The following is a 12,500-nucleotide window of genomic DNA, read 5'->3' as shown; positions in this document are numbered from 1 at the left end:
TAAAACATATTTACGTACACAAACGAATCAGCCAGAGGACCAATGTTAAATGCCAAACTTCCTCAGAGTGAACTCCACCACAGTCGTTCTTCATGGGCTTATGCAGGACAGTGCTGCTATACTATAGGCCTAGTGCTAAATTCGTGGCAAGTTTGAAGCGGAAGGAGAGAATGTAGGGTTAACAAGAAACAAGCACATTAATGATTCTATCGTATTTTATTTTTTCAACTTGAAAAGAAGCTTAGAGACGACCCCGATTGGTTAGACTACGTTATCACTTAAGTAAGACCCCTTTCATTCAACAGATTTTCGGTTTCCATTCATAAAAAAAAGCTCAAAAGATGAATTATTACAGCCTCTCTAAAACTCAAGATAACTTATCACTAACTCCCTAAGACAATACAAGCAAGACGGGAAATATTCCAGTTCACAGTGGTAAAGGAAATGAACCTTTTTTTTAATATCTCTGTCTATTGGTGGTCTGGAGAAACTCCCTTGATACGAGCTCCCAAGAGCATCTGACCTTCCCTATCTTGCTGTTATCGTTTTTAAATATCACTTCCAGGATGTCAGTTCAGCAGTTTAACGGGAATATGAGTGAGAGAAATGCGGCACTGGGCAGTAGATAAACTACCATAAAAAAATTTAAAAAATGTGGCTGTGGATACTATCATAAGGGTGTGGAACCCACATATTTTCTCGAGATACGGGCCAGACAAGTACTAACTGAGAGTTCCAGTTGAAACAGAGCTCGTCAAATGACGGCCAAAGGGATATACTATATCTTCAGAGGATGGTCCAGACGATGCTAGCCATTGCTGTGAAAAAGGAAATCCAGAGTTTGAGCCATCCAGGGTAAAAAAAAAAAAAAAAGAGCGATTCTAAGATCCTGCAAACAACCAGACAGGCAAAAAACGATGATTCCTACAAAAATAGAAGAAATGGCATTAACTGAGCATCTCATTACCTCAGAAGAATAATGGAGAATCTCTCGTTTTCTGTAGCAGAAGTGGCATTAAATGAGCATCCCAGTACCTCAGATGAATGATGGAGAACCCCTTCGTTTTCTGTAGCAGATTGGCAATCAACTTGGCCATCTTCTGAAGTACTTCAGAGATGAATGGAGAATCCCTCGTTTTCTGTAGCAAATTGCATCACGAGCCATCTGAGTACTTTTCAGAGGAAATTGAAATCAGAGAAATGATGAGAATCTCTCGTTTTCTGTAGCAGAAGTGGCTTTAACTCAGCATCTCAGTACCTCAGAGGAATGATGGAGAATCTCTCGTTTTCTGTAGCAGAATTGGTATCAACTGAATATCTCAGTACCTCAAATAATCATCCAGGAAAAATACCTCGTTTCACGACAGTATCAAAACGTCTATAAAGTGACAGACTAATTCAATAGAATAAGTGTTCTTAGTTGGGCAAATAAAGAGATGAATTGATAACAGCCCATTTCAGCTTTCCTCACGGAGTCTCTCTCTCTCTCTTTCTCTCTCCCTTTGCAGATGTGGTCCTTGTGGATTTGGGCAGCAGCCGTGGCGATGGTGGCAATGAACCCCTGTGCCCATGCCAAGGGGTATCGAGCCGAGTGTGAGACCCTGCCCTCGACTGTGCACGTCTCAAAGGGTAAGTAAATAAGTTTTGATTTCAGCTCAAGGGCATTATGAGAAGTATATATAATAACATACACAATCTAGATACATGAGATAACAAGATAAAAATTATATATATATATATATATAAATAGATATATATATATATATATATATTTATATATATATATTATATATATATATATACTATATATATATATTTCGGACTCAACTGGGTCGAACCCCAGGTCTTTCAATTGACGGCAAGACCCCAGCCAACTAAACCACCATACATTGTCGATTATTTCTGTCAGTATATATATATATATATATATATATTATATATATATATATATATATATATATATATATATATGGGTTAATCTCAAAACACTTAGGCAGTTCTATATTAAATGAAAGCTTTTTCATCCACCACTCTTAACTCTCCCATTGTTATCAGTCTTTATCAGCCTCTTTCTTCTTCTTCTCCTTCTTCTTCCTGGCCTCCTGCAGAGGAATACGACGAGGCAGGGCGCCTCCTGAGGACCTGTGAGGAAGACTTGGCCGTCAACAAGTGCGAGGGAGCCTGTCTGTCCAAGGTGCAACCTTCAGTCAACACCCCCGTCGGGGTTCCTCAAGGTGGGTTTTGTCGCCTGCTCAGTTCGTGTCTCGTCTTCAGATATATAATATGTATATGTATATACATCCATATATATGTGATCAAATTATATATATATAATATATATATATATTATATTATATATATATATATATATCTATATAATATATAAATAATATACTATATATATGATATATAATTATGATTGTAAAGGGGAGATGGGCCACATAGGGACCGCAAAAAATAACATTAATTGCCAAAAATTTGTTATTTTCAATCATATCTTAATGAAACTTTTTCATAATCTGCATCAATCTATAGACTTCCAACTGTGAAGAGTTCATCACCCTATGATTAATTCTTCGTGGGTAGAAGAAAAATACAAAATGAAAACTTTTCAAATTGTCCCACAGTGCCCAATACTTGAGATACAGTGGGACAGACCCTATATAGGACACAGTGGGAGCAGTTCAAGAAACATTTATGAGGTCAAAATTCAAATCCTTTAATATTATTACCACACCAACAACCAACACACACATATACATATAATAATATAATATATAATGTATATTATATATATGTATATATATATATATATATATATATATATATATATATATATATATATATATACATATAAACATATACCTGAGTAAAGGGTCGCACTAGACCGAAAGTGCTTGGCTATCTCGCTTTTCATTTTTTTCCTTCGTGGCAAAAAACCTTTATTTATACATAGCATCACGTTTTATATACTTCGTGATCATGTTATTCATATATATATATATATAGATATATATATATATATATATATATATATATATATATATATATATATATATATATATATATATATATGAAATGTCACGCGTACATAAAATGACAGAAATTCATCTCCATACGAATATACACACACACACATACACACATACACACACAGTGTTAGCTATGGTTCACGAAACACAAGTTCTACATCCTAGTCTGAAAATATCTAAGTGTACTTTCCGATTTGTGACGGTTACGCTCTGAGGAAGAGAGAGAGAGAGAGAGAGCATTTTGACAATGACAAAGATGAGAGAGAGAGAGAGAGAGAGAGAGAAACACTTTGACAATGACAAAAATGAGAGAGAGAGAGAGAGAGAGAGAGAGAGAGAGAGAGAGAGAGAGAGAGAGAGAGAGCAATGCCTTATAACATCCCACATTATTCTCACTCGTCTCCCCCACTGAATAAATACGTATTTCCGAGTCTTGTACCTTGTCTCTAACTCTCCTTTTATGGAGCCATTAGCTCGAGCAAGAAGGTAAACAAACACCAAGATATATAATCGACCAGCCACGACCCTTTAGCTTAGCCAGATCTAAAGATTACTAAGTCGTTTGCATACAAACAAATTATATAGTCAGGCAAAAAAATGCAGAGATATAATCTCACGTTTCCTTTCATTTTTCTGACCCCCGTCTGCTGCTTGTTCACTCGGGGAGTAAGCCTACAAGCTACTTTTGTTGTTGTTGTAGTTGTTGTTCTTAATGTTGTAGTTTTTGTTGGGGTAGGAAAGGTCTACAGAAGAGCCTACAATGGTCTGTTAAAAAGGTGTTTAGCGTTGAGTGAGAGATACAGGAATTTTAGGATCGGACATTTGTGATTTATCTATCAGAATGGAAATTTAAAAAAAGAAATTATGCTAACAATTATTTCTAATAAAATATAGCGCATAAATCTTAATTTTCGTTGGTGAAACAATGCGCTATTTGACCGTAGATTTCAGCATGCGCCCTCGCGTAAGCTGGAGGTCGGACCACGCCTTGTTTTTATAATCAGTCGTGATTGTACTATTTTTCTCTTTCAGTTTTTTGCTTTATTTATGGAAACTGGATTTATGCTCGGTACGGGTAATTTATTTGGATCAAATGTATATGACAACCATACCACATAAGTTCAGAAAGATAAGATATAGTATATGTAGAATTTTGACAGTAGTGTCCAACCACATTTATTTTGTATCTTCCGTATGTCTTATTCATGTATGTATGAATACACACACACACACACACACACACGCACACACACACATATATATATTATATATATAATATATATATATATTTTTTATTTATTTATAGATAGATAGATAGATAGATAGATACATACATACATACATACATACAGGGTGTCCATAAAGTCCCAGTACCATTAGAAGTATTTATTGCCCAGAATAGTACTGGGACTTTATGGACACCCTGTATATATATTATATATATATATTATAATTATATATATATTAGATATAATATATATATATAGTGATATATATGATTGTTGAGAGAGAGAGAGAGAGAGAGCAGAGGAGAGAGAGGAGAGAGAGAGAGAGAGAGAGAGAGAGAGAATGGCATGCAGTCACATGCATATTCAACCAACAATTTCCATGTATCACGAAGTGCCCAGTTTGGGTATTTGAGAAAGGTGAAGGAGCATTAATGCCCAGCCCTCCTCTCTCTCTCTCTCTCTCTTTTCTTTTATTCTTCTTATTCTTATGCTTTTACTTTCCTTCTCATCTGCTTCGCTTGGGATCATTTTCGGGGCATTGTTTTTTCTAATCATTCCCTATTTACTTTCTTCTCCCCTCTTTTTCCCTCCCTCCCCCCCCCCCTCACCTTTCTGCTTCATCTGTATGTTCTCCTCTTTTTTTTTTATTGTTATTCATTATTATCCTTTCTCCAAGATTTCATCTTTCTTCTATTTACATTTCTATTTTTCGTTCTCTTTGTCCAGTTCTTTTACCCTTTTCTGTGTCGTCTTCTTCTTCTTCAAGGTAAACCACAAAATTCCTCTTCACTTTTTTTTACAAGAATCTCTCTCTCTCTCTCTCTCTCTCTCTCTCTCTCTCTGCCACGAAGACACGTTCCCCACCCTCCCAAAGTCCACCGGGTCCCTCTGAACCCGCTTGACCTTCTCTGACCTCTTGGCAGGTCTCTGTGAGACCTCTCATTGACCTGTGATCAACAGCGGCGTCACCGTCCCCCGAGAGCTGCTTTTAGTAGGGTGTCACAAGTTGGTGGTCAGGAGTTTTTTTTTTTTTTTTTTTTAAGAATTTGAGCTGAAGCGAAGGTTTTATTTTACTTTTTTTTTTGGTGTCTAGAAGTATCTTGGCTTGTTTTCACATTTGAAATATAGAGAAACACTATTTATACATACATACATACATACGTGGTTACGTAAGTAATTGGGCTCAAATGAAGGTTTTTCTTTATAAAAATGGACATAGCTTCTTTTCACATTTGAAATATAGAAAAAATATCTATCTATCTATCTATCTATCTATCTATCTATACATACATACATACATACTTACATACATACATACATACATACATACATACGTGGTTACGTAAGCAATTGAGTTCAAATGAAGGTTTTCTCTTTAAAAATTGACCATAGCTTGTTTTCACATATGAAAAACAGAGAAAAAAAATCTAAACATACATATACATACACACATACATGTCTACGTATGCAAGATTTATACAGCCCCCACCTCCTCACCCGCAGCCCCAACCCCAACCCACCCCCCCCCCAAAAAAAAAAAAAAAAATAAAAAAAAAAAAAAAAAAAAAAAAAAAAAAAAAAAAGTGACACTCGAACCAAACCAAAACTCGTGAAACTCTAAAATCCTCCAAGAAAGCAGACACGACCGAAAACCCGAAAACAGAGAAATCTTACAACGTCATCTGCGCTCTAGACCTTAAATCCCACCTCTGTATAATTAAGTAAACATCTTGATAAGCCAGTGATTGAAGAGGCGTGACCCACTTACCTCCCTACGAACTCTTGCTGCCGGGTTAGAATAATATTTCTTATCATTTTTCTTACCATTAAATCTTTATCAGAAGCACTTCATTAACATCGCAGCTCGGGAGTCACGTTTCTTGTGCCTCGCGCGTCATAACAAACGCGAATCGCAGCTGAACAATTTTTATAAATTACAATAACTTTTTCCATCAGTGTTCGTCAGGGTTGAAGGGTGCGTTCATATGATACTCGAGCTGACGCAAATCAGTCTAATGCAACAACTTTTTAACAGAACGTGCACAAATCAGCCAAGAGTTGCTGTTTTTTAAGAGAACGTTCAGTGAGTTGACCTGGCGACAAATAAGTGACGTGATGGCCCTCTGTGAATATCATTTTGACGTTGTGAACAATAAAGGCCATCGAAAGCTGAGGCTATTGAACGCGACTTCATTATTTACCTCTGCTAGCAGGGAACTGAGAATTGCATACAGAATGTAGCCCAAAGGCTCAAGCACTGGGACCTATGAGGTCATTCAACGCTGACACGGAAATTGACAGTAAAAGGAGGAAAACCTCAAAGCAGTTGCGCTATGAATCAATAATGTTAGGAGAGGCTGGTTAGCAAGACGGAAGACAGAGAATATGAAACGAGCTACAGTAAAAGGAACGAAAGGGGTTGCAGCTAGTGGCCGAAGAACCGTGAGTAAAGCCTACAGTGCACCGCCCAGAAGGGAGGAATATGCAGTTACGGAATCTTATTAAGTACGCGTTCATGAACTGCATTAGACAGTCAGAAAACGGAAATATTTTGAGCGAATGATTGGCCCTCTAAGTCTTACCTAAAAATGTTACAATATACTGAGTGTCCATAAAGTCCCAGTACCATTACAAGTATTTATTGACCAGAATGGTACTGGGACTTTATGGACACCCTGTATGGTAATGATAATAATGCCCAAATCTGCGTTCTATATTCCGTAGAGTCTTTCAAAGGACTCTCGGTAGTTAACTTGGACCCATTTTTATTACACGCGCTATAGTTTTATATTATTATTATTATTATTATTATTATTATTACAGTTTTCAGGGCTTCTAAAACCAATTCTTTACAGTTATCAACAGATGATGATTATATGAATACACATGCATGCATACATACATATATATACTATAACTGTGTGTACATATATACATATAATACTATTATATACTATATATATATATATATATATATATATATATATATATATATATATATATATATATATTATATATATATATATATATATATATATATATATATAATATATAAGCATGTATGTATATATATCATATATACATATATATATATATATATATATATATATATATATATATATATATATTCTGTCTATATATAAAGAAATATATCTATACAGGCAATATACGAAAAATATTACATAATTTCAATACTTTATACTAAATTCTTCTTCTCCACTTCCTTCACCTTATTATTCTTCCATCCTCCTCCTCCTCCTCCTCCTACCTTTGTCCACCGCTACCCCTCCCACACCCGCCCACATCACCCCCCCCCCCACACCGGCCCCTCAAAGAACGAGAAACTATGAGAACCGCGAATTCTCCCAAATTTTTTGTCCAGTCTGACCTTTCCAAAGCGTGACCATCCCCCGAAACGCTGTCCTCCCTGTGACCTTTTCTGACCATCAGATATGACCCTGGCTGAGATCCGTATATACACACCCACCCACCCACGACCCACGGGCGGGCAGGAGGGCGCGCAAAGATTAGGTTCGGTGCGCGCGTGACCCGAAAAAAAAGGCGGTAATCGAATAAGCTACTTGTTGGGTGGTGATATTAGCGTTTGTGTGTTCCGGGTGTTTATGACAGTGTAATCGCATGTACACAGCCGTGTATACATACCTACACACGTGACGTATGCTTATACATATATATACATATTTACGTAATCAATATCACCAACTATTATCGCCACATTTTGCAAAAGCACAGGACACCAGAGAGAAGAATTGATACATATACTTATACATACATATACCTACTACGTAATCAATATAACCAACTATTATCACCACCCTTTGCAAGAGCATAGGACACCAAAGAGGAGAACTGCAAACAATCATCAATTTTCAAAGTAAAACATTACAATGTTTAACGTAAGTAACCTCCATCTATGACAGATTGGAGTCTGATATTTATGAACAACGAGTAATAATTAAAATAAAACCAACACCTATTTCACTAATACTAATTAGAGCATCTAAAACAAGCATTTCGTGCCTGTTAGCAATTCAGCGACATTGTTTTACTGCCAAAGACTTCAAGCCACACGCTGTCACGTAACGTAATGCAATGGTGTAACACGACTATAATGTACTGTAACTCAATAATAGCAATGTAATGTTCCTTTCTTTATTCTGAATAAATATTACTGTTCATGTATTTATTGTCGAACTTTGTTCTTAATGATTTTATTTATTTAACTTGCAATGATTCTCTCTCTCTCTCTCTCTCTCTCTCTCTCTCTCTCTCTCTCTCTCTCTCTCTATACATATATAGATTTTTGTCATAATGCCAAGCACTGGGGCAACTAGGGCCATTCAGCGCTGAAACGGAAATTGACAGTAAAAGGTTTGAAAGGCACAACAGGAGGAAAACCTCAAAGCAGTTGCACTATGAAACAATTGTTTGGAGAGGGATGACAGGAAGATGGCAGAAAGAGAATATGAGCGGAGGTACAGTAAAAGGAATGAAATTAGTTGCAGCTAGGGGGCCGACGGGACGCTGCAAAGAACCTTAAGTAATGCCTACATTGCACCGAATGAGGTGTACTGGTGGCATTTGACAAACTGGACATTATCTTCTGATGAAGTGACCAGCTTCTAGTGATGTCCATAGGGAATATTCGACCGAATGGAACAACAATAATAAAAAAAAAAAAATAAAGTTATCCAATTGAGTAAACAAAATAATAAACAGATAAAAAATATAAAGACGAACGGCAAACAAGAGAATAAATCGTTTAAATCATTTAATTTTTGTCAGCGAAGACACCAGTACCATAAACAAAATAATGAAGAAAAAAAGTTCTACACTAGGACAATTCAGTAGGATACGATCAAGATGACAATATGCAATTTAGGCAACAGGCCAAGCGCTGGGACCCACGAGGTCACTCAGCGCTCAGGGGAAGATTGAGGAGAGTTCAAGGTTTGAAAGGTGTAACAGGAGGGAAACTTTTGCAATTGTTACCAGATGGTGAAAAGTAAGATGGTAGAACGAATAGGAACAGAGTTACAGTAAAAGGAATGAAAGGGCTTGCACCAGCTAGGTTACAAAGAGCCTTAAGGAATGCCTACAGTGCACCGAGCGTGAGGCGCATTGCCGGCACTACCTCCCTGAAGGAGATACGATCAAGGAGTGTAGGATATTACACACCGTTATGTTTATTTTTTAGTGTTTTGGTTGAACTGAGGAACAAATTTTACTTTATTTCCTGAATTATTACTCTTAATTACGATATTATTATATATAGCACAAGTATCAAAGGTTAAAACACGTATCGTACTGTCTTAGGTCCTACGTTAAGTTTCGTAAATATTATTGTTAAATTTAACCAAAAATATTTCTCAAGTAGTACTAGGAATAACAACACTAAACAACAGTTCCTTCAATACTAAGTTATAACATTCAGCAAAAGTTCCTTAAGTACGAGGAACGTAATCTAGCACAGGAAAGACGAACAGAAGGCAAGAGACAAGTCTTTGAAATTGAGAGCTATATATATATACAAGTTATATATATATATATAAATATATATATTATGTATATATATATATATTATATATATATATATATATCAAATCGATAACGTCACTGAAGTCCTGATTTCTTCTCTGTCCGCTGGGCGGTGGTTCGAACCCACGAGAGAACGAAATATTATTATTATCAACTCAAAAATTCCCCTTCGGTTTACATATATGAAAATATATTAATTCCGAGGTAGAGCGAATTACATATCAAAGGACATTTGTAGCTTGAATAATTTATATGAATCCCGGTGATGGGATAATTATTCATATATGTATATATTTATCCAATGTAGCACGAATGAACATACGCTTGGGAATATACTTAAATCTACGGTATAAATGTGAGTGACAAAATGGGGACTTGAACAAGCACTTTCGTAGTCTATTCTACTACGAAAGTACTTGTTCCAAGTCCCTAGTTTTTCACTCACCTTTCTACCGTGAATTTAAGGATATATATGTGTATATAATATATATATATATATATATATATATATATATATATATATATATATATATATATCACACAATACAGTCAAAATCGAAGTGTAGAAACGCTTGTCTGATAGTGCCTTAGAAAAAGTAGACAGATTTTGAACTCTTATTTCGTCTTTTCTAACGGCCATAAACTGTGTGTGTGTGTGTGTGTGTGTGTGGTAGAGAAAGAGAGAGAAGGAAACATATCTTACAGGAGAGAATCTTTTCTTTTTCCTGTGTGTGTGTGTGTGTGTGTGTGTGTTTATAGAGAGAGAGAGAGAGAGAATCTCTCTTGTTTCCTGGTATACCCGAAGCTGACCATTAAAACAGCCTTCGCTCAGGGTCGCTCAGAAGTGAGAGAAGAAAACATAAAAATGTAAAGTCATCTAGGAAAAGCAGAAGAAGAAATGTAGGGTTGGTGGGTTTGTTTAAGCATGTCATCAGGGGTACGGTAGTGCATAAATTGAGCCAATTCAGCTGATGGCTTTTAAGGGAATGAAAAAAAAAGATGAGGGACCTTTTTGTTAAAAGGTTTTTTTGGTGTGGTTGGAGAAAAGTTATTTATTTTGGTGGTATTCCACTCAGTGGAAATGGTTTATATATATATATATATATATATATATATATATATATATATATATATATATATATATATATATATATATATATATACTATTAACGGTCATAAGCAACCCATCTCTTTCACGAAAATATTAACTCTTATATAAGAATTATAACTACAAATTTCCTTATCCCAAAAGGTAATTTGTGTAAGTATGTATATATTATGAATATATTATATATATATATTTGTTGTATATACATATATAGGTGTATGATATATATGCATACACATATATATGTATAAATGTGTTTATGTATATATACAATATATATACATATATAAACGCATACATATATAGATATACATACATGATACAGATATATATATACACATATTTTTATATGTATATATACAACATATATATATAAATAAACACACATATACAGATATACATACATGATACGTAATACAGCACTTCTAACATTCCCTATTAATATATTTCCTAGAGAGAGAGAGAGAGAGAGAGAGAGAGAGAGAGAGAATCAGCGTCCCCACCCACCTAGTGGTGTAGCATCTTCCCATATATATCTTTTCCTCAACTCACGCCCAAAGGTCGAAGCACAAAAAAGGTTAAACTTAAAGAGAGTCAGAACCAGGATCGCTAAGTGTTTCACAAGGTCTTGCGTGGCTCTCCATCAGACCGGTAAAGATTAAACATAAAGATATTGGCTCTTTAAAACGTCTTTGTCCGTTTGGGAGCTTCAGAAGTGCATTACTAATCCTAATACTATTATTCTCCCTGCATATGAATACATTCTTATCTATTTGTTTGTTTATCAGTTTTGTTTTCTAATTAGTGAGATCTGTTCTTTCTGCATTTTACTTTGGTTATATTTTTTGGAAGGTTGAATTTCGAGTCAGTGGCCTCTTTGGTGGGCTTTTTCCATATGAGTAGGGTTCATCTACTGAATGATAATGATAACAATAATAACAACAATTACAATAATATATTAATTATAATAATAATAATAATATATTCTTTGGAAGCTTGAATTTCAAGCCAGTGGCCCCTTTGGTGGGTTTGTTCCATGTGAATAGGGTTCATCTTCTACTGAATAATAATAATAATAATAATAATAATAATAATAATAATAATAATAATAATAATAATAATAACACCAGAGTTAAAGAAAGAAAGAAAGGGAAAGGGATGGAGAGTATCGAGACCTGAACATAGAAATAAGAAGGATTATGTGATATGCCAGTGGAAATTGCACCCATTATCATATGGACACGAGGAGGCACGATCCCAAGATCCCTGGAAAGGAACCTGGAAAAATTAAGAGGCCGAAGTAGCTCCAGGACTCATGCAGAAGAGTGTGCTCTTAGAAACAGCGCACGTAGTGAGAATAGTGATGGACTCCTAAGGAGGCAGGAGGCAACCCGGCCCCAACCACATTATAAATACCACCTAGTCGAATTGGATGACCGTGATAGACCAAAAATAAAAATAATAATAATAACTAATAATAATAATAATAATAATAATAATATAATAATAATAATAATATACAATGTTTTATTGGAGTTATTATTATTATTATTATTATTATTACTTATTATT

General features: G+C 35.3%; 1 protein-coding gene across 1 annotated transcript in view; it reads left to right on the top strand.

Annotated features, from left to right (window-relative positions):
- The window catches only part of LOC135201081 (uncharacterized), a 58,760-nt gene that overhangs the window by 364 nt on the left and 45,896 nt on the right, over positions 1–12,500 (top strand). The window contains exons 2-3 of the mRNA XM_064229967.1: positions 1,509–1,629; positions 2,109–2,234. Coding sequence (XP_064086037.1) covers positions 1,509–1,629; positions 2,109–2,234 — 247 coding nt within the window. The remainder of the gene's footprint in view (positions 1–1,508; positions 1,630–2,108; positions 2,235–12,500) is intronic.

This window comes from Macrobrachium nipponense, chromosome 27 (genome assembly GCF_015104395.2).
Source record: "Macrobrachium nipponense isolate FS-2020 chromosome 27, ASM1510439v2, whole genome shotgun sequence".
Lineage (NCBI taxonomy): Eukaryota > Metazoa > Arthropoda > Malacostraca > Decapoda > Palaemonidae > Macrobrachium > Macrobrachium nipponense.
The sequence above is the reverse complement of the archived record's forward strand: the minus strand, read 5'-3'. Positions and strand labels throughout refer to the sequence as shown.